Here is a 23850-nt window from a genome sequence, read left to right as displayed (position 1 = left end):
ATCATTTGGCAACCAATGATTTGTTTTCTTTTTTGATGCTCTTGCTTTTGAAGAATGCCTACAAAGTCAGGCATTTTTCACCAGCATAATGCATTTGAAATTCATGTATATTGTACTGTATATCAATAATGTAGACTTAATAAGGAGAGACATTATTCACAAGGACTTTCACAATAAGGAACACCCTCTGAAAAACGTTCTCATTTTTAAATAAGGAAAGAAGGGGAACAAAACACTTCCTGGGGAAGGGAGAGCGAGGTGGAAGAGCAGGTGGCATATCCAAAGTCACACTTCTCAATTGTTTTCTGGCGACATGAGGTCATGATCACATATGAGTTGGGAAGGATCTCACTCCTTTCTTTAGTGCCTTTTTACATTTTCAGGCAATCCAGAGTTCTTTTGGTCTTTGGGGACGAGAAAGTCTCAGTAAAATTTACAGAGCCAAAGCAAAAAAATAAATGATCAATTATGAGCATGGGGTCAAGTTTTTCTTTTTTTTTTAGTACAAAGAGGTCTTTATTTACCTTTTTCCCAGCTGAAGGATATTTGAATTGTTGCCAGTTTTTGGTGACAATACTTAAAGTTATTATAAATTTTCACGTATAGGTTTGTGTGTAAATGGAAATTTCCATTCCTCTTGCATAGATACCTAGAGATGGCATTGCTAGGGCATATGGTGAGGTTATGTTTGTCACACCTCACTGCCAAGCTGTTTTCCAAAGTGGCTGTACTGTTGCATTTTCAATAGTTTATGAGAATTCCATTTGTATCATTTCTTCACCATCATTTAGATTTGTTATTTTATTTGCCACTCTGATACACATCTTGTGGCAGCTCACTGTATTTTTCTTTCCCTAGTGACTGGTTGGAGCTTTCCAGGTGGCTCAGTGGTATAAAGAATCCCCCTGCCAAGCAACACACCTAGGTTTGATCCCTGGGTTGGGAAGATTGCCTGGAGAAGGAAATGAGAAACCATTCCAGAATTCTTGCTTGGGAAATCCCATGGACATAGGAGCCAACTCCTATAGACAGAAAAGCCTGGCAGGTTACGGTCCATGGGGTCACAAAACAGTCAGACAAGGTTTAGAAGCTAAACAACAACAACTGGTTGTGTTGGTTTCTTGATTCATGGGAGCCAGCAGGAGTGATAGGATCTGCCTACAGGCACGCCAGTCCACAGTCCCTAGGGTGAAAGGTGACCTGGGTTACCAGGAGCCTGACAGGAGCCTAATGTCACAGGAGTCACTTGGATCCCTGGAGCCGGCAGGCACTGGGGAGAGGGGGGCCTCAGTTAGTGAGTCTGCAGGCTGTCACCCAGGGCTGCAGGAGTCAGAGTGATGTGAGGCTAGAGCAGGTAGACCTGGAATCTGTAGTGAAATCAAGCTCTGCTTTACTCTCCTTTCCCACAGGGAGAGGGTCTCTGTCTGTGCTGGACTGCTGAGTCCTGAGGGCAGGGTTTGGGGGGCCTGGTCCCCAGGAATTCACCAGGAGCCAGGGGACATAGGAGCCCCACCTGGAGCTGCTGGAATTGGCAGGTGCATCGGGGAGACAGGAGCCTGGCTCCTAGGAGCCCACAGGAAGCCCGGGCTGGATGCTGTCTGACGCTGCATTGTCTGCTGGGATTGCTGCAGTGCAAGGAGCTGGGATGAGGCAGGGGTGGGTGTGCCTGGAATCCTTGGCTCTGGGGAAGGTATTTTCATGTGCAGATAATTTTCAAATTAATATTTCTACTGGGAGATGAATGGATACCACATCTAGAAACACTTTCACTTCTTTCTAATCTCTATATGTCTTTTATTTATTTTTCTTGCATTTTTGGCACTGATAGAACCTCTAGTAAAATGTTCAATTGGATTGGTGAGAACAGACATCCTTGCCTTGTTCCTGACCTTTAGAGGAAGGCATTCACTTTTTCACCATTAAGTATTGTTTTATCTGTGCTATTTCTATGAAAAGTGAAAGTTCAATTCATAATTTGTTGGGCTTTGTTATTTTGGATGACTCTTATGTTTCCCCACATTTTATGTCTATGCATGCATGCTAAATCACTTCAGTCATGTCCAACTCTGGGAGACCCTATGGACAGCAGCCCACCATGCTCCTCTGTCCACGGGATTCTCTAGGCAAGAATACTGGAGTGGATTTCCATTTCCTTCTCCTTTTATGTATGTATCGATGATCATATCCTTTCTCTTCTCTTATTCTGTTAATATGATGAATTATATTGATTAGTTGTCTAATGCGCCTCTTAGAACTTTTAACCAAATTTGTTATTTATGGAGGGAAATTTGGATTGTGTGTATGTTTCATTTTCATTCTGGTTTCTAGTCTGTCTGTTTCTTACTCTCTTATTAGCTCTTCTTACAATAACTGGAAGACTCTCCAGGGGAAAAATACTGTTTCTCTTATCTCTGGGTCGCTTTTCAGCCATGGCCATCTCTCCTGGATGTGGACCTTTTGTGGGAGATTTTGGCAATAGGGGAGGTGAGGTACAGCTGATTTTACATGTGGATTCTGTGATACATTTAAGTTTTTCTTTCTAATGCTTCCATGAGATTGAGATTATGACATTTCCATTTACAGGTGAAGATTTCCGAAAGAAATGCCTAGCAATTATATCTCCTGTTACATCTGCCAAGCTTTACTGCTGCATCGTGATTATGTTTGTGCTTATAGCCCTAAATGTGGTGTTATTTTCCGTTTGTGTGGCAGGTGAGTTACCTGTTCTCCAAGCCATACCATGCTCTTTGCACATTCACATTGTAAATAAATATTTATAGAGCTCCATTATGTGCCAGGGTATGTGAAATGCTTGAGGTATATCAGTGAACAAAACACAAAAAATTCCTTGTCCCAGGGAACTCCTATTCTATTAATAGCAGGAAGATGCAGATATTATAATATAGAGTAACAGATTGAGATGAATATAAGTGTCCAGGGTAAGCCTCCTTGAGAAGATGATTTTCAGCAAACTTGAAGGAGATGAAGGAGCCACTGGGCATGTGGGGAACGCATTCCAGATGGCACGAACAAGTAGAATGAAAGGAGAAATCTCCTGGCAGGTTTGGGGAACAGCACTGAGGCTTCTACAGTTGAAGCAAGGTGAGAATGAGGAAGAGTAATGGGCTGGGGGTCAGGGAGGACACAGCCTAGTGAGTCAGGTAAAGACTTTGGCTTTTAATCTGAGTGCAGTGAGGGGTACCAGGAAGAGGGAAATTGTAGGAGAGGAATGCCATGATCTGAATTTCATTGTAGAATAAAACCATTTTGACTGTTATATCGAGAACAGACTGTTGGAAGAAAAGTTAGACTTTGGGAACATCTACTAGGGTAAACTTATAGAAATCCACACCAGAGCAGACCATGGCTTGGCCCTGGTGGTAACAGTGGAGGTGGGACCTGGTGTCAGAATCTATCTTGAAAGTTGAACCAACAGTATTTCCTATCATATTAGATAAGGGAGGAAAAAGTGAGGTTAGGAAGCAAAAGCATGTATTCTTCCCACAGCCTATACTCTGATATCTTGCTGGTTTCAGAGCATCTCACAAGGGCCCAAATATTTTTATGCATACTTAACAGAAATACATATAAAATAGCATTTCCAGAAACACTGGAAATACTACATTGTATTTTTGGTACTTAAATCAATAGTTGAACTATGCCATGTTTTGTCTACTGGAGGGTTTTATACCCCTAAGAGATGTATCATAGTAAAATCCAGGAAAGGTAAGGAGTTTGCCTTTCTTATGTCAAGAGTAAGAAGGACTGATATTAAGGAAGATGTGGGGAAAGGGAAATCTGTATGATGCTAGGAAAGAATACTACAGAAATTAAATGCTACAGAAATTGATTTCCTTAAAACCATTAGTGTCCATGGACCCCTGGGAAGTGAGATGCACAGATTCTCTGCTCGAAGATCAGTGGGTTGATGGCTTTTGTGCCTGAGATAAGACTGTAGTGATGACTCTGGGAGGCAACAATCAAATACAATATGTACTTCAAGGCTGACCTCAGAGGTAAAAAGTCACCATATAAAGTTATATGTATACATATATATATTCATATATTAGTTTTCACAGAACATTCTTTCCAAGACAAACTCTCAAGCTAATAAAATCATTTAGGAAAATCAACTACCACTAGCTTGCACTCTGCAAGTGACCACAGATCTCAATATTGCATTCTCCAAGAAACCAAAAAGAGAAAATAGATCTTGGAAAAGTCTGCTGTTTCGGAAAGCAGTAAAGTACAATCACATTTCCACACAGTGAGTAGCAGTTGGTGTTTTATAAGTGGTTAAAGCTGGTAGCATTTCAAGAGGCATTAGAAATATTAGTTGGAAGTGCATTACAGCTCAGCAATTCTGCATATGACCCAGAATTGGGTAGCATTCATAGAGAGTGTTTAGTACCTAGACAAGCACCTGAGAATGTGACTCTGAAAGCAAAATAATATGAAATTATGTAATGAATGGTGCCAAAATATATATAAAATAAAACTGCATTCTGATAAACAGACGCATTGGGCATGGAAGACATTTCTGACAATCTGTCTGCCTGTGGAAAGTAGGTCCTGTAGAGCTTTTAAGAAAAACAAAATAATATTTGCAGAGCCATAAGTACAACAATCTAGTCTATATTTGGCCATGTTTTTCTTCAAAATCCTCATTTTGGAATTTAGTTTTGCTGTACTTACATATATGAATACATGTGTGTATATATGTATATACATACATAATTAAAAAAAAAAAAAAAGAAAAGACCAACCTCAGGATGGTAAGTGGAATAATAGGTAAAAGGGGTAAGAAAATTTATTTGTTATGTTCACTGTGTCTGTCCAACTTTTAGTGAGCAGCAGAGAGCTGGTTCCACAAATCTATATGTAATGAATGGTGCCAACATACATATAAAGAAAAACTATTCTTTGGGAAAAACAGATGAGTTTGGACTTGGAAGACATTTCTAATAACCTCTCTACCTATAGAAAGTAGCCCCTGTTCAGGTTTTGAGAAAAACAAAATGCTGTTAGCCAAGGCCATAAAAGTACAAGAGTCTAGTTGTTCTTTGGCATATGCTTTTCTTCAAACCCCTCATTTTGGAATTTAGTTATACTGTACCTACCTGTACATATACACACATGTATATATGTATATATTAATACATGCATATGTTAAAAAGACAGACCTCAGGATGGTAAGCGGAAAATAATAAAAGGGATGAGAAAATGTATTTGTTAAGCTTCACTATGTCTGTTCAACTTTTAGTGAGCAGCAGAAAGCCAGACTCACACGTTCTGTATGTCCTCTGCCCAAAAGGATGGATTGGATTTGGGTGTAAGTGTTTTTATTTTTCTGAAGACTCAACGAATTGGACATTCAGTCAGACATTTTGTACTTCACATGAAGCTGTTCTTGCTCACTTTGAAACCAACGAGGAGCTGGTAAGAAATATTTTTGGATCATGTTCTTTCTTGAATACTTAGCCCCTGATAACGATATAGGCTGCACAGGGTGAGAGCTGAAAGAAAAGGAAGAGTCCCATTCCAGGCAGGCTTGGGGGCTCAGAGTGCATATTAGTGCCTGATATTTCCTGGGTATGTTCTCTACCTGGAACCCTGTGAGACAATTTAGACACATTCTCTCATGTAATCCTCATGGTTAACCTTCAAATTAGATATATTGTTCCCATTGTAAAAATAAGTCTGGTAATCATGCAATTTATCACCCAAATTGGGACATTTTGGGGAGTGAAAGTGACAATATTATGCTGGAAGTGACAGTATTATGTTGGCACCACAGGCATAACCTGGGACTTTCCCAGTCAAATTGAGATGTGTGATCACTTTAATGTAATTTAGGATCAGAGACACTTGAGTGACTTAAGCTGAGAACTAGGGACTAGTCTTCTCCCTTCAGTGTCTAAGCTTCTCAGTTATATCAGGCTGTCATCCAAGGAGAGAAGGCTGGGGGGAGAGGACTCAAGGGTAAAATGAAGGAGACATGTGTTTTTGCTTTCTGTGTTTTATAATAGAACTTTCTGAAAAGATACAAAGACCCTTTTGACCATTGGATTGGCCTTAGCAGAGAATCATCACTTCATGCTTGGAAGTGGACAGACAACTCTACATATAATACGTCGTAAGTTTCTAGAGTGCCTTTTGTTCTATTTATATGTGGTTATGGGTGAGAGGTGTATTTATGGGAATGTAAATTTAATATCATGGAAAGTTTGCTGTACTGTGAGGTATAAAATAGAAATCCTTTGTATGCTCTTCTGTTTATTATCTGTGCCTTTGGGAAAACTTTACATATCATGTTTTTAGTTGAAATCCTTAGCATGATGATGACATTGGACATAGTTCTTCTGCTTTCACCCACTGACTTAAACTGTGCTGAAATCTGTATTTAGAATGTAGAGAGAACAGCTGAGGTACTCTGGGATCCTACAGTCTTGGAAAGCCACTGAAGAATTGGTATCCACAGACCCTCAGTCCACTCTGCCAGCTGCTCTGCCCATTCCTAAAAGGAAGATCATCAGAGAACAAGGGGGAATCCCTCCTGTGATAATTTATCCCTGGAAGGAACTTAGTAACACATCTTGGGTTGTGAACACTTCAGTGGGAATGTCTTAAATGTAACCATTACTTTGGAGCCTATAGAATATAAGGGGCAGTCACTTCCCTGAATCAAAGCTAAGCCTGTTTAAGAGTTTACTAGTAAGCACATATGTTTATTTTCACCCATGTATGAACCAGGTCAGGAGAACACTGAAAATCATGTTCCCTGAAAGCTAATTAAAATAATCAGTAAAAGATCAAAAATAAGAATAGAAAAGAGTTTAATCTGAGCCAAGTTGAGGACTAGCCCAGAAGCCCACTTCCCAGATGGACTCTGAGAAACTGCTTCAGAGAAACAGGGTTTCTGGCCTTGTCTTATGTCTTGTCAGAAAAGAGAACATTAAGGATGTCAGGGTTACATTCCTTCAAGGTTTTGCTTTAAAAAAAAAAAAAAAGAATAGACCAGCAAGTACATGGTGGGTTGACATGGCATTGGCACCTGGGAAGGGAGTCTTACCATCGAAGGAGGACCAGCGTTGGTATCTCAAGAAGAGAGACATTTAAACTTTCTTTTTAATTTGGACATTCTTTACTTCTGGTCAGTGTGCCCTTTTGTTTAATAATTAAAGTAGATGTACAGTGGATGTTTAATATGACACAGACTATTTTATACCATAAAATTCAAGTTAAATCATGTATAAGCCAGAATGACTTAGCAATATTTCAATATGTGACAATTTCTTTTATCACCACCCATGGCAGCAGTTCACTTGGCTGCAACAGTGAGCCCTAGTTAAATACCTAGTCAACAACATAACTGAATTTGGGATGGATGATGATAATCTTCCAATATTCCAGCCGGGACTTTGAGAATATAAAAGGAACTGAATACAGAAATCATCTATATTTACTCAGAAGCCTTATGAACAACAGATTTTCATTTTTCTCTTGTCCACATTAAAAATGCCTGGAGTCGGGGGTACTGAAGATTATAGAGGAGGAATGAATGGAGATGTCCAGGCTATGCTTTTTTAATATTTTCGTGTTTGGTTTTAGGTTCGGCATGACAGGAGATGGGGAACGTGGCTACCTGAATGACCTTGGAGTTAGCAGTGCCAGAAGTTATACAGAAAGAAAATGGATTTGCAGCAAACAAATAACGTCTCCATGTCCTTAAATTCTTCAAGTCCTTTTTAGGGATCACACACCATCCCTAAGAGATGCATTAAAAATTGTTTTATAAATGTTTTATAACATTTTATTATAAATGTTTATATATACATTATAAACAGTTGCCCTATTGCTTGCTCTGCCAAAAATATCAGGAATATTTATTGATAGTGTTTGGTAACCCCACAGAAGCAAACTATACTTGCATGAGATAGGAATTTGGAAGAGATTCTAAATTAAGTAGGTGTTAAATAATATGAGTTGATATTTATGTTTTGAACCCATAAATATGAAAGAATTCCCTTTTTTCCATACAAACAGCATTTTATTTGCACACATGGGACCACAATAATGAGTACGATAGCTAAAACCATGCACAATTATTTTAATAACCAATGAGAAATATTACAATTGGTTAACACATTCAAAATTCCCTGACTGTCTGTTCCAAATGTACATGGTCACTTTGTTTGGACTTTCCTGGTGGCACAGTGGATTAAAAATCTGCCTGCCAATGCAGCAGACACAGGTTCCAGCTCTGGTCCAGGAAGATTCTGTACCCCACACAGCAGCTAGGCTCTTGTGCCACTACTACTGAGCCCGCTCTCTAGAGCCCATGAGCCACAACTATGAGCCCGAGAGCTACAACTACTGAAGCCTCACGCCTAGAACCTGTGCTCACTGCAGGAGATGTCACCGCAATGAGAAATCCACACACCGCAGCGACGGTCCAGTGCAGCCAAAAATTAAGAATTAATTAAGTAAATTAAGAAAACAAATATAGAGAGAAATTTTTAACGCTACTAAGACTAGGGACTTCCATGGTGGAAGTCCAATAATAATAATAATAAATTATCCATTTACCACAATAAGTAGGAAATGAAAGAAATCATAAAATTGGGTGGGGGGAGGGAAGCAAGCAAACAAACTAGATTTTACAAGCTGAAATGAATATCAAAGATCCCACATGCTGCAACTAAGATCTGGGGCAGCCAAAAAATTTCAAAAATTACTAAGACTAATCTTTATTTCAGACTCCATATTTTAAGGCATTAGAAATACTGTAAAGGTGCCTTTTATGCTTTGCTTCTCAGTGTTTCTGTTTTATTTTTTTTTTCTATTTCTTTTTTTTTTCCCCATTTTATTAGTTGGAGGCTAATTACTTTACAATATTCTAGTGGTTTTTGTCATACATTGACATGAATCAGCCATGGATTTACATGTATTCCCCATTATTACAGTGTGCTAAGTAAATATTATATCTATAAACAAATACCAATCTGTTTTTTACACTATTGGATTTTAAAAATCCTGCTTTCACCCCATTTAAATCAAAAATAATGAATTGCCTCCTCTCATTACCCGTGTGATACTCAGTCTCACAAATGTTTATGTATGATTGAGGTTTAGAAACAGACTGTTTTAGATTTTTACAGTATGAGCTGCACTGTACTGATGAGTCCAGAAATGGACTAAATAGCAATTTATAATACATCTTCTGTCTTTATGTATTGGGTTGTCCAGTGAATAAATCTTACAGAATAGAAAATCCAAATGACATTCTTGGCCAACCCAGTGCTTCCATTTTTCCCATCTTAGTGGTGTGCTTCCCAGTTTCTTCTTTTTTTTTTTTTTTTAATTTTGATCTACCACCATATTCCAATAAACATTGTGTTAATTTTAGGTGTGCAGCAGGGTGAATCCACTGGACATGTACATGTATGCACGCTTTTTTAGATTCTTCCCCACAGGAATTGACGCAGTATAGAGTTTCCCTGGGCAATGCATTATTCCTGACCAATTATCGATTTTACAGAGAGTGCTGTGTGTCTGTCAGTCTCCGTCTCCCAATTTATCCCTCCACACCCCTTTACACCCCTTTACCACCTGGTAACTCTAAGTTTGATTTCTATATCTATGACTCTAATTCAGTTTTGTAGATAAGTTCATTTGTACCCTTTTTTAGATGCCATGTATAAGCGATATCGTATGTTTGCCATCAATTTCTCCTTGTAATTTAATTTAATTTTGAAGATATTTAGTTTTGTATCTATTTATATATATTATATATTTATATTATATATAATATATATAATTTTATATACTTTAAATTATGTACTTGATGCTTTTTGTCTTAGAGTTCCTTTTACCTCAGGTTTTGTAAGATGAATGAATTATGTCTAGTTCACCTCCGTGTCCTCAGAGACTAGTACAGCGTCTCAAGTACAGAATGTATAAACATACCTGTGAATATATAATGTCTTCCTGACTTTGAGGTGCTGCTCTGTTTGCCTGGTTTCTGCTAATTTTGTCATAAAGAAAGATAAATTTTCACAGAAATCTGGAAAGTAAAATAAAGCAATCAGTAAAATTTATATTGGTAAACTTGGTGTGATTAACTTACAAATGATGTTTGAGTCAAACTGTGACCCTAACTGACTTAGTATTCTTTTACAAGCTAGCTTCATTAACATAAATTAGGAGAACAACGTATGAGTAAAACATACTGGTTTGTCAAGTTGGTTCTGAGTCTTAGGCAGAACCCACTTGAAGACAGAGTCTAGGGTAAATACATAGTACATTAACATAGCTGGAGACAAACATTTCCATAAGAACAATGCATTAGTTAGCTCAAAGTTTGAGAAAAGTTAAATTCAGGTGGAGCCAGGTGTCATCATGGCACCTTTTTAAGAGATTTTAAGAGAAACCTCCTTTTAAATTTATATAGAGAAGGGGAAGAAATCTAACACTTGTTTGTTTCTTCCTGCCTCTTTAGAGAGAGAGAAAAAATGTCTGACACTTACAGCCTATTTCCTCTCTTTGGAGACCCCTGGCCTTCCTGCTTGTTACCCTCTCATTGTGACCTTTATAAATTACCTCAAAGCAGAGGTACTTCACATGAAAAAGAAATAGATCACCAGTTTCACTGGCTAGTTTAAAGATTCAAATGAGGTAACAGATGAAAGTCTCTTGTTACTCTATTTGACTCCATAAATATTTAATACATAGTTTTTTTTCCATCATAGCTCTATGGAAATGAAAGTAAAAATAGAGGCAATAACATTTTGTTATTTTTTTGTGATGGGTGTTAGATCAGCATCTAATTTGTGTATATGTGTGTGTGTATGTTTAACTGTTCAAGTATCATTTGTTGAAAAGACTACTTTCTCTCCATAGTATTTGTAGCCATGCGTTCTGGGAAACAAACGCACTCAGAAGTAGTGAAAGTGAAGTCGCTCAGTCGTGTCCGACTCTTTGCAACCCCATGGACTGTAGCCTACCAGGCTCCTCCATCCATGGGATTTTCCAGGCAAGAGTACTGGAGTGGGTTGCCACTTCCTTCTCCAGAGTATCTTCCCAACCCAGGGATCGAACCCAGGTCTCCTGCATTGTAAGCAAGACGCTTTACCATCTGAGCCACAAAGGAAGTCCTACAATGCAGATAGTGGAGTGCAGTTTATATACATCGGTGGGCCCAAGGCAGAGTCTCCTCTTAGCCAAGAACCCCAACTAGTTTTTATGAAAACCTTTTATACCCTAAGTGTACGTGCTCAAACCCCCCTCCCCAAATTCCTTGAAACTAGTCTGGACAAAGTAAAAGAGAGGTAAAATCAAAGTTAAACCATGAATCATGTGTCATAGCCTAGATAGTTAAACAGTGGACATTTATCAATAGTCATGTGGTCATACCTTGATAAGCATAATGGATTTACGACTTTCTTCTGTTAAATATATAATTAGCATATTCTTTTAGGCGATGGAGAGTCTAGGTACAAGTCCTGAGGCTCCTTCATCCAGGGGCTCTGGTTTTCCATTAATATGTTATTTCCATAGATACTGGGCATATAGCTCAAAGTCCACAGTCAGGCCCAAGATGGAGTCCTGCTTTCAAGATGAATTCCTTATTGCCAAAGTCAGACTTAAATTGAAGAAAGTGGGGAAAACCACTAGACCATTCAGGTATGACCTAAATCAGATACCTTACAATTATACAGTGGAAGTAACAAATAGATTTAAGGGACTAGATTTGACAGAGTGCCTGATGAACTATGGATGGATGTTCATGACATTGTACAGGAGACAGGGATCAAGACAATCCCCAAGAAAAAGGAATGCCAAAAAGCAAAATGGCTGTCTGAGGAGGCCTTACAAATAGCTGTGAAAAGAAGAGAAGTGAAAAGCAAAGGATAAAAGGAAAGATATACCCGTTTGAATGCAGAGTTCCAAAGAATAGCAAGGAGAGATAAGAAAGCCTTCCTCAGGGATCAATGCAAAGACATAGAGGAAAACAGAGGCGGTCCTAAGATGGCAGAGGAATAGGATGGGGAGACCACTTTCTCCCCAACAAATTCATCAAAAGAACATTTGAACACTGAGAAAATTCCACAAAACAACTTCTGAATGCTGGCAGAAGACATCATGCACCCAGAAAGGCAGCCCACTGTCTTTGAAAAGAGGTAGGACAAAATGTAAAAGACAAAAAGAGAAAAAAGAGGTAGGGACGGAGATCCGTCCCTGGAAGGGAGTCTTAAAAAAGAGAGAAGTTTCCAAACATCAGGAAACATTCTCACCAGCGGGTCTGTGGCAAGTCTTGGAATCTCAGAGGGCAACATAACTGGGAGGAAAAATAAATAAATAATTAATTAATTAAAACCCATAGATTACGTGTCTAATGGCAACTCCGAGCAGAGAAGCAGCCCAGACGCTCACATCTGCCACTAGCAAGCGGGGGCTGGACAGGGAGGCATAGGCTGTATTGCTTAGGGTAAGGACCGGGCCTGAATGCCCCGAGGGCAATCTGAGGGAACTAACTTGAAATAGCAACCCAGACTGTGGGATAGCTATCCCGCAAAAAGCCCTAACCTAAGACACTGCCAGGCCCACTCTCAGAACAAAGGACTGAGCAGAGCTAACCGGCTGTGGACCAGCCCATCCCCAACCGGAGACTGGCAGGTGAGGGCAACCAGAGCCGGAAGGGGCCAATTGCGGCTCCAGAGAGGCATCCTCTTCCAAACTGCAAGCAGGCTTCCTTGCTAACCAAGACTTCTTGGGATTCTGGACAGTCGACATCTGCCGGGAGGGTCACAGCCAGAGATCAGCTCCCCAGAAGAGTCACACGGCACACCTGAGAAGGCGCGCCCGTAGTACACCCAGAAAATGGAGCAGTCGGGAAGGGGGAGGCGATAAGACCCACCTTCCAACTCGGGGCGACTGCGCTTGCCAAGCACCTGGTCACCTGAGTTGCTCGGACCTGGGAAGGGCACAAAACACAGACCCAAGTCTGCGCCTTTGTGGAGTACCCGAGAACCTGAACCTGAGCGGCTTAGACCTGGGAAAGGCATGCAACCCAGGGCCTGCCTCAGACAGTTCCCAGCAGAGCAACCTAGAGCCTGAGAAGTGTAGACCGGGAAGCACACACGCCGTGAGTGGGGGGCAAACCCAGTGTGGCCGAGACACGGTGAGCACTCCCCACACACTCCAGTGACATTTGTTTGCAGTGTTCCTCCCTCCCCACAGCACGACTGAACAAGTGAGCCTAAAAAAGTGACCACCACGGCCCCCTTGTGTCAGGGCAAAAATTAGACACTGAAGAGACCAGCAGACAGGAAAAGCTAAAATAAACAGCGGGAAGTGCTTTGGAAGTGACCGGTGCAATAGATTAAAACACTGTAGTTAGCACTGACTACATAGGAAGGGGCCTATAGATCTTGAGAAGTATAAGCCAGATCAAGGAACCATCTGAGACTGAACTGACCCCACACTGTCTGCAAGAGCTCCAGAGAATGTCCTAGATATATTTTTACTATTATCATTTTTTAAATTTAAAAAATTGTTTTTTTTTTAATTTTTAAGTCCTCTATTACTCCTTTAATTTTCCTTTTTATAACCTACTATTACCTTGCAAAGAAATCCCTATTTTTAAATCAAACTTCATATATATATATATTTTATAATTTTTGTGATTTTGTTTTGTTTTTTTAATATTGTATTTTTGAGAATCTAACCTCTACACTAGATTTCTAATTGTTGCTTTATGGTATTTGTTATCAATTTTGTACCTTTAAGAACCCAATCTTCAGTCTCCATTTTTACCTGGGAGTGAGATTACTGGCTTGATTGCTCTCTCCCCCTTTTAACTCCCCCTTTTCTCCACCAGGTCGCCTCTATTTCCTCCCTCCCCCTTCTTTTCTCTACCCAACTCTGTGAATCCCTTTGTGTGTTCTGGGCTGTGGAGAATATTTAGGGAACTGATAACTGGCTGGATCTGTCTGTCTCCTTTTGAGTCCTCCTTTTATCCTCCTGGCCACCTTTGTCTCCTTCCTCCCTCTTCTTTTCTCTGTGTAACTCTGTGAACATCTCTGAGGGATCTAGACTGTGGAGAGCACATAGGGAAGTGATTACTGGCTAGCTTGCTCTCTCCCCCTTTGATTCCCCCTTCTCCTCCTGGTCACCTCTATCTCCCTCCTCTCTCTTCTCTTCTCCGTGTAACTCTGTGTACCTCTCCGGGTGTCCCTCACTGTGGAGAAACTTTTCATCATTAACCTAGATGTTTTATCATCAGTGCTGTATAGATGGAGAAGTCTTGAGGCTACTTTGAGAATAAGACTGAAAACCAGAGGCAGGAGGCTTAAGTCCAAATCCTAAGAACACCAGAGAACTCCTGACTTCAGGGAACATAAATTTATAGGAGCTCATCAAACGCCTCCACAACTACACTGAAACCAAGCACCACCCAAGGGCTAACAAGCTCCAGAGCAAGATATACCACACAAATTCTCCAGCAACACGGGAACATAACCCTGAGCCTCAATATACAGGCTGACCAAAGTCACACCAAACCCATCTCAAAACTGGACACTTCAATGCACTCCAGAGAAAAGAAATACAGCTCCACCCAACAGAACACTGACACAAGCTTCCCTAACCAGGAAACCTTGACAAGTCACCCCTCCAACCCCACCCACAGCGAGGAACCTCTGCAATAAAGAGGAAACACAAACTGCCAGAATATGGAAAGGCCACCCTAAACATAGCAATATAAACAAGATGAAAAGGCAGAGAAATACTCAGCAGGTAAAGGAACAAGATAAATGCCCACCAAACCAAACAAAAGAGGAAGAGATAGGGAATCTACCTGAAAAGAATTCCAAATAATGATAGTGAAAATGAACCAAAATCTTGAAAAAAAAAAAAAAAAATGGAGTTACAGATAAATATCCTGTAGACAAGGATTGAGAAGATGCAAGAAATATTTAACAAGGACCTAGAAGAAATAAAAATGAGTCAATACATAATAAATAATACAATAAATGAGATCAAAAACACTCTGCAGGGAAACAACAGTAGAATAATGGAGGCAGAAGATAGGATAAGTGAGGTAGAAGATAGAATGGTAGAAATAAATGAAACAGGAAAAAAGAAAAAAAAGAATTAAAAGAAATGAGGACAACCTCAGAGATGTCTTGGACAGTGTTAAACACCCCAACACTCGAATCATAGGAGTCCCAGAAGAGGAAGACAAAAAGAAAGACCATGAGAAAATACTTGAGGAGATAATAGTTAAAAACTTCCCTAAAATGGGGAAGGAATAGTCACCCAAGTGTAAGAAATCCAGGGAGTCCCAAACAGGCCACACCCAAAGCAAAACACCCCAAGGCATATATTAATCAAATTAATGAAGATCAAACACAAAGAACAAATATTAAAAGCAGCAAGGGAGAAACAAAAAATAACACACAAGGGAATTCCCATTAGGATAACAGCTGATCTTTCAATGGAACCTCTTCAGGCCAGAAGGGAATGGCAGGACATACATAAAGTGATGAAAGAAAAAACCTACAACCCAGATTATTGTACCCAGCAAGGATCTCTTTCAAATATGAAGGAGAAATCAAAAGCTTTACAGACAAAACAAAAGCTGAGAGAATTCAGCACCACCAAACCAGCTCTCCAACAAATCCTAAAGGACCTTCTCTAGACAGGAAACACAGAAAGGGTGTATAAACTCGAAACCAAAACAACAAAGTAAATAGCAAAGGGATCATACTTATCAATAATTATCTTAAATGTAAATGGGTTGAATGTCCCAACAAAAAGACAAAAACTGGCAGAAAGGATACAAAAACAAGACCCCTATATATGTTGTCTACAAGAGACCCACCTCAAAACAAGGGACACATACAGACTGAAAGAAAAGGGCTAGAAAAAGATATTCCATGCAAATAGAGACCAAAAGAAAGCAGGAGTAGCAATACACATATCAGATAAAGCAGACTTTAAAACAAAGGCTGTGAAAAGAGACAAAGAAGGACACTACATAATGATCAAAGGATCAATCCAAAAAAAAGATATAACAATTATAAATATATATGCACCCAACATAGGAGCGTAGCAATATGTAAGACAAATGCTATCAAGTATGAAAGGGGAAATTAGCAATAACACAATAATAGTGGGAGACTTTAATACCCCACTCACACCTATGGATAGATCAACTAAACAAAAAATTAATGAGGAAACACAAACTTTAAATGATACAATAGACCAGTTAGACCTAACTGATATCTATAGGGCATTTCACCCCAAAACAATGAATTTCACCTTTTTCTCAAGTGCACATGGAACCTTCTCCAGGATAGATCACATCCTGGGCCATAATTATAGCCTTGGTAAATTCAAAAAAATTGAAATCATTCCAGAGTCTTTTCTGACCACAATGCAGTAAGATTAGATGTCAATTACAGGAGAAAAAGTATTAAAAATTCCAACAAATGAAGAGTGAACAACATGCTGCTGAATAACCAACAAATCACAGAAGAAATCAAAGAAGAAATCAAAATATGCACTGAAATGGATGAAAATGAAACAACCACAACAACCCAAAACCTATGGGACACTGTAAAAACAGTGCTAAGGGGAAGGTTCATAGCAATACAGGCTTACCTCAAAAAACAAGGAAAAAAGTAAAATAAAAAACCTAACTCTACACCTAAAGCAACTAGAAAAGGAAGAAATGAAGAACCCCAGGGTTAGTAGAAGGAAAGAAATCTTAAAAATTAGGGCAGAAATAAATGCAAAAGAAACGAAAGAGACCATAGCAAAAATCAACAAAGCCAAAAGCTGGTTCTTTGAGAAGATAAATGAAATTGACAAACCATTAGCAAGTCTCATCAAGAAACAAACGGAGAAGAGCCAAATCAACAAAATTAGAAATGAAAATGGAGAGATCACAACATTCTATTGCTCAGGACCTCAGACTGTGACCTTATTGGAATTTAGGGCTGGGGGGAGTGTAATAGTGAAGACATCATTACTATAGGCCTCAAGCTCTTTAGCACCAGTGGTGTTATAAGAAGAGGAAATTTGGAGTCAGACAAAACTCTTAACAAAGGGAAGACAATATGAAAACAAAGGGAAAAGACAGCCAGGTGACTGAAGTGATATACCTATAAGTCAAAGAGTCCTAGGTATGGCCAGCCATTATGAGAAGCAGGAAGAGGCAAAAAAGGACTGTCTCCTAGAGCAGTCTGAGAAAGCATGACCCAGAGGACATATTGATGTTGGGCCTTCCAGGCAGTAGCACTGTGAGACAATCAATTCCTGGTGTTTTAAATCATGCAGTGCATGGCATTTTGTTATGGCAGCAGTAGCATTAATACATTGTATTTCTGAAACTGTACAAATCCCTACGTCTTTGTTTTTAAAGTAAAAGATTGACTCAAGAATCAAGGATTGACCCCTTTTTTTGTCAGTTGTTTCATAAAGGCTGTCTTTCCACCTTACTTATAGGTTCGTCTGTTGTACCAAAGCTTTTAAGTTTAATTTGGTCCCATTTGTCTATTTTTTGTTTTTATTTCCTTTACTCTGGGAGGTGGGTCATAGAGGATCTTGCTGTGATTTATGCTGAAGAATGTTCTACCCATGTTTTCCTCTAAGATTTTTATAGCTTTTCGTCTTACATTTAGGTCTTTCATCCATTTTGAGTTTATTTTTGTGTATGGTGTTAGAAAGTGTTCTAGTTTCATTCTTTTGCATGTAGTTGACCAGTTTTCCCAGCATCCCTTGTTGAAGAGAGAAATGTGAAGATGTAGAAACAAAGACTAGCTATTGGGCTGGGGAACTGGTAACAATTTAGATTATAATTCAACCACATGGCAGAATCACTGAACTCCTATTTCTCTGAAATATATAAAGGCATGGCACACATTGCTAAGATATTTTTACAAGAAGCAGACCCCCTCCAAAGGAAAACTGCGAATCATGAGAACATGGACTCTAGACTGGTTGAAACTGGAAAATTGATGATGCTTGAAACTTCACCTTGATGCCAACCAATCCAAGAATTGTCCATGATTTGGTCACACATTGCTCCTTGAACACTATAAAACTCCTCACAGCTCAGGTTGGATGCATGAGACAACTGCTCAGGGCTGCTGCCCTGAGATGACCCAGAGGGATGGGATGGAGAGGGAGGAGGGAGGGGGGATTGGGAAGGAGAACATATGTAAATCCATGGTTGATTCATGTCAATGTATGACAAAAATCACTACAATATGGTAAAGTAATTAGCCTCCAATGAATGAAAATAAATGAAAAAAAACAACAACAACAACAACAAAAAACTCCTCACTATCCCAATCCAGGGTGGGTCACACAGTCTTGAGTGCATTAGCCCTCTGTGGAGTTAAAGATGAATAGAGTTATAAATGGAGTTACAGATAAACAGCCTGGATACAAGGATTAAGAAGATGCAGGAAATGTTTAATAAAGACCTAGAAGAAATAAAAAAGAGTCAATTAAAAGTGAATAATGCAATAAATGAGATAAAAAAAAACCACTCTGGAGGGAACCAATAGTAGAATAATGGAGGCAGAAGATAGGATAAGTGAGGTAGAAGATAAAATGGTGGAAATAAATGAAGCAGAGAGGAAAAAAGAAAAAAGAATCAAAAGAAATGAGGACAATCTCAGGGACCTCTGGGACAATGTGAAATGCCCCAACATTCAAATCATAGGAGTCCCAGAAGAAGAAGACAAAAAGAAAGGGCATGAGAAAATACTTGAGGAGATAATAGCTGAAAATTTCCCCAAAGGAAATAGTCACACAAGTCCAGGAAACCCAGAGAGTCCCAAACAGGATAAACCCAAGGCAAAACACCCCAAGACACATATTAATCAAATTAACAGAGATCAAACACAAATAACAAATATTAAAAGCAGTAAGGGAGAAACAACAAATAACACACAAGGGGATTCCCATAAGGATAACAGCTGACCTTTCAATAAAAACTCTTCAGGTCAGAAGGGAATGGAAGGACATACTTAAAGTAATGAAAGAGAATAACCTCCAACCCAGATTACTGTACCCAGCAAGGATCTCATTCAGATATGAAAAAGAACTCAAAAGCTTTACAGACAAGCAAAAGCTGAGATAATTCAACACCACCAAACAAGATCTTCAACAAGTGCTAAAGGATTTTCTCTAGACAGGAAACACAGAAAAGTTGTATTTAACAACAACAAAAAAAAGGTTGTCTAAACGCGAACCCAAAACAACAAAGTAAATGGCAATGGGACCATATTTATCAATAATTACCTTAAATGTAAATGAGTTGAATGCCCCAACTAAAAGACAAAGACTGGCTGAATGGATACAAAAACAAGACCCCTATATAGGCTGTCTACAAGAGACCCACCTCAAAACAAGAGACACATACTGACTGAAAGTGAAAGACTGGAAAAAATTATTTCATGCAAACGGAGATCAAAAGAAAGCAGGAGTCGAAATACTCATATCAGATAAAATAGACTTTAAAACAAAGGCTGTGAAAAGAGTCAAAGAAGGACACTACATAATGATCAAAGGATCAATCCAAGAAGATATAACAATATAAATATATATGCACCCAACATAGGAGAACCACAATATGTAAGGCAAATGCTAACAAATATGAAAGGAGAAATTAACAATAACACAATAATAGTGGGAGACTTTAATACCCCACTCACACCTATGGATAGATCAACTGAACAGAAAATTAACAAGGAAACACAAACCTTAAATGGCACAATGGACCAGTTAGACTTAATTGATATCTATAGGACATTTCACCCCAAAACAATCAATTTCACCTTTTTCTCAAGTGTACATGGAAACTTCTCAGAATAGATCACATCCTGGGCCATAAATCTAGCCTTGGTAAATTAAAAAAAAAAATTGAAATCATTCCAGTCATCTTTTCTGACCACAATGCAGTAAGATTAGATCTCAATTACAGGGGGAAAAAAGCTATTAAAACTGCAAACACATGGAGGCTAAATAACACGCTTCTGAATAAACAATAAATCATAAAAGAAATCAAAAAAGTAATCAAAATATGCATAGAAATGAATGAAAATGAAAACACAACAACCCAAAACGTATGGGACACTGTAAAAGTAGTGCTAAGGGGAAGGTTCATAGCAATACAGGCTTACCTCAAGAAATAAGAAAAAAGTCAAATAAGTAACCTAACTCTACACCTGAAACAACTAGCAAGGAAGAAATGAAGAACACCAGGGTTAGTAGAAGGAAAGAAATCTTAAAAATTAGGGCAGAAATAAATGTAAAGCAAACAAAAGAGACCATAGCAAAAATCAACAAAGCTAAAAGCTGTTTTTTTGAAAAAGATACATAAAATTGACAAAGAGTTAGCCAGACTCATCAAGAAACAAAGGGAGAAGAACCAAATGAACAAAATTAGAAATGAAAATGGAGAGATCACAACAGACAACACAGAAATACAACGGATCATAAGAGACTACTACCAGCAGCTATATGCCAATAAAATGGACAACTTGGAAGAAATGGATGAATTCTTAGGAAAGGATAACTTTCCAAAACTGAACCATGATGAAATAGAAGATCTTAACAGACCCATTACAAGCACGGAAATGGAAACTGTAATCAGAAATCTTCCAGCAAACAAAAGCCCAGGAGCAGATGGCTTCACAGCTGAATTCTACCAAAAATTTAGAGAAGAGCTAACACCTATCTTACTCAAACTCTTCCAGAAAATTGCAGAATAAGGTAAACTTCCAAACTCATTCTATGAAGCCACCATCACCCTAATTCCAAAACCAGACAAAGACACCACAAAAAAAGAAAACTACAGGCCAATATTACTGATGAACATAGATGCAAAAATCCTTAACAAAATTCTAGAAAACAGAATCCAACAACATATTAAAAAGATCATACACTATGCCCAAGTGGGCTTTATCCCAGGGATGCAAGGATTCTTCGATATCCACAAATCAATCAGTGTAATACACCACATTAACAGATTGAAATATAAAAACCATATGATATCTCAATAGATGCAGAGAAAGTCTTAGACAAAATTCAGCATCCATTTACGATAAAAACTCTCCAGAAAGCAGGAATAGAAGGAACATACCTCATCATAATAAAAGCTATATATGACAAACCCACAGCAAACATTATCTTCAATGGTGAAAAATTGAAAGCATTTCCCCTAAAGTCAGGAACAAGACCAGAGTGCCCACTCTCACCCCTACTGTTCAACTTAGTTTTGGAAGTGTTGGCCACAGCAATCAGAGCAGAAGAAGAAATAAGAAGAATCCAGATAGGAAAAGAAGTAAAATTCTCACTGTTTGCAGATGACATGATCCTCTACATAGAAAACCGTAAAGACTCTACCAGAAACTTACTAGAGCTAATCAATGAATATAGTAAAGTTGCAGGATATAAAATTAACACAGAGAAATTCCTTGCATTCCTATACACTAACAATGAGAAAACAGAAAGAGAAATTAAGGAAACAATACCATTCACCATTGCAACAAAAACAATAAAATACTTAGGAGTATGTCTACCTAAAGAAACAAAAGATCTATGTATAGAAAAGTATAAGACACTGATGAAAGAGATCAAAGAGGACACAAATGGATGGAAAAATATACCGTGTTCATGAATTGGAAGAATCAATGTTGTGAAAGTGAGTATACTATCCAAAGCAATCTATAGATTCAATGCACTCCCTATCAAGCTACCAATGGTATTTTTCACAGAACTAGAACAAATAATTTCACAATTTGTATGGAAATACAAAAAACCTTGAATAGCCAAAGCAATCTTGAGAAAGAAGAATGGAACTGGAGGAATCAACCTGCCTGACTTCAGACTCTACTACAAAGCCACAGTCATCAAGACAGTATGGTACTGGCACAAAGACAGAAATATAGATCAATGAAACATAATAGAAAGCCCAGAGATAAATCCATGAACCTATGGACACCTTATCTTTGACAAAGGAGGCAAGAATATACAGTGGAAAAAAGACAACCTCTTTAACAAGTGGCACTGGGGAAACTGGTCAACCACTTGCAAAAGAATGAAACTAGAACACTTTCTAGCACCATATACAAAAACAAACACAAAATGGAATTAAAGATCTAAGCATAAGATCAGAAAATATAAACCTCCAGGAGGGAAACATAGGCAAAACACTCTCTGACATAAATTATAGCAGGATCCTCTATGACCCACATTCCAGAGTAATGCAAATAAAAGCAAAAATAAACAAATGGGACATAATTAAACTTAAAAGCTTTTGCACAACGAAGGAAACTATAAGCCAGGTGAAAAGACAGCCTTCAGAATGGGAGAAAATAATAGCAAACGAAGCAACTGACATAAAATTAATTCCAAAAATACACAAACAGCTCCTGCAGCCCAATTCCAGAAAAATAAATGGGCCAAATAACTAAACAGACATTTCTCCAAAGAAGACAAACAGATGGCTAACAAACACATGAAAAGATGCTCAACATCACTCATTATCAGAGAAATGCAAAGCAAAACCACAATGAGGTTCCATCTCACACCAGTCAGAATGACTGCTATCCAAAAGTCCTCAAACAATAAATGCTGGAGAGAGTGTGGAGAAAAAGGAACCCTCTTACACTGTTGGTGGGAATGGAAACTAGTACAGCCACTATGGAGAACAGTGTGGAGATTCCTTAAAAATCTGGAAATAGAATTGGCATATGACCCAGCAATCCCACTGTTGGGCATAGACACCAAGGAAACCAGAACTGAAAGAGACACGTGTACTCCAATGTTCATCGCAGCATTGGTTATAATAGCCAGGACGTGGAAGCAACCTAGATGTCCATCAGCAGATGAATGGATAAGAAAGCTATGATACATATACACAATGGCATATTGCTGCTGCTACTGCTGCTAAGTCACTTCAGTCGTGTCCGACTCCATGCGACCCCATAGATGGCAGCCCACCAGGCTCCCCCGTCCCTGGGATTCTCCAGGCAAGAACATTGGAGTGGGTTACCATTTCCTTCTCCAATGCATGAAAGTGAAAAGTGAAATTGAGTTGCTCAGTCGTGTCCGAGTCTTAGCAACCCCATGGACTGAAGCCCACCAGGCTCCTCCATCCATGGGATTTTCCAGGCAAGAGTTCTGGAGTGGGGTGCCATTGCCTTCTCTGGGCATATTACTCAACCTTTAAAAAGAATACATTTGAATCAGTTCTAACGAGATGGATGAAACTGGAGCCCGTTATACAGAGTGAAGTAAGCCAGAAAGATAAACACCAATACAGTATACTAACGCATGTATATGGAATTTAGAAAGATGGTAACGATAACCCTATATGCAAGACAGAAAAAGAGACAGAGATGTATAGAACAGACTTTTGGATTCTATGGGAGAAGGTGAGGGTGGGATGATTTGAGAGAATAGCATTGAAACATGTATATTATCAAGTGTGGAACAGATCGCCAGTTCAGGTTGGATGCATGAGACAAGTGCTCAGGGCTGGTGCACTGGGATGACCCAGAGGGATGGGATGGGGAGGGAGATGGGAGGGGGGTTGGGATGGGGAACACATGTAAATCCATGGCTGATTCATGTCAATGTATGTCAAAAACCACTATAATATTGTAAAGTAATTAGCCTCCAACTAATAAAAATTAATGAAAAAAAAAGAAAAAGAAAACAAATTCTTGTTTATGTCTTGTGAAAAAGTGTACAGTTATAGATGGTAGACAATGATCAGATATTTATTTTTTGTGTGTACACTAATGAGTATCTGAACAAGGTACT

At 38.8% G+C, this 23850-nt stretch overlaps 1 protein-coding gene across 9 annotated transcripts in view; it reads left to right on the top strand.

Annotated features, from left to right (window-relative positions):
• The window catches only part of LOC133043739 (C-type lectin domain family 2 member D11-like), a 37477-nt gene extending 27377 nt beyond the window's left edge, over nt 1-10100 (top strand). For 6 of the 9 annotated variants that reach the window (XM_061124922.1, XM_061124921.1, XM_061124918.1 and 3 more), the window contains 5 exons: nt 2356-2484; nt 2584-2712; nt 5264-5439; nt 6030-6136; nt 7612-10100. In XM_061124922.1, the coding sequence (XP_060980905.1) occupies nt 2356-2484; nt 2584-2712; nt 5264-5439; nt 6030-6136; nt 7612-7732 (662 nt within the window). In that variant the 3' untranslated portion in view covers nt 7733-10100. The remainder of the gene's footprint in view (nt 1-2355; nt 2485-2583; nt 2713-5263; nt 5440-6029; nt 6137-7611) is intronic. The other 3 variants (XM_061124927.1, XM_061124925.1, XM_061124926.1) reach the window with 1 other exon arrangement.
• The last annotated feature ends 13750 nt before the right edge of the window (nt 10101-23850 follow it).

The sequence above is a fragment of the Dama dama genome, chromosome 22 (assembly GCF_033118175.1).
Source record: "Dama dama isolate Ldn47 chromosome 22, ASM3311817v1, whole genome shotgun sequence".
Taxonomy (NCBI): Eukaryota; Metazoa; Chordata; class Mammalia; order Artiodactyla; family Cervidae; genus Dama; species Dama dama.
This window is presented reverse-complemented; position numbering and strand designations above follow the sequence as displayed.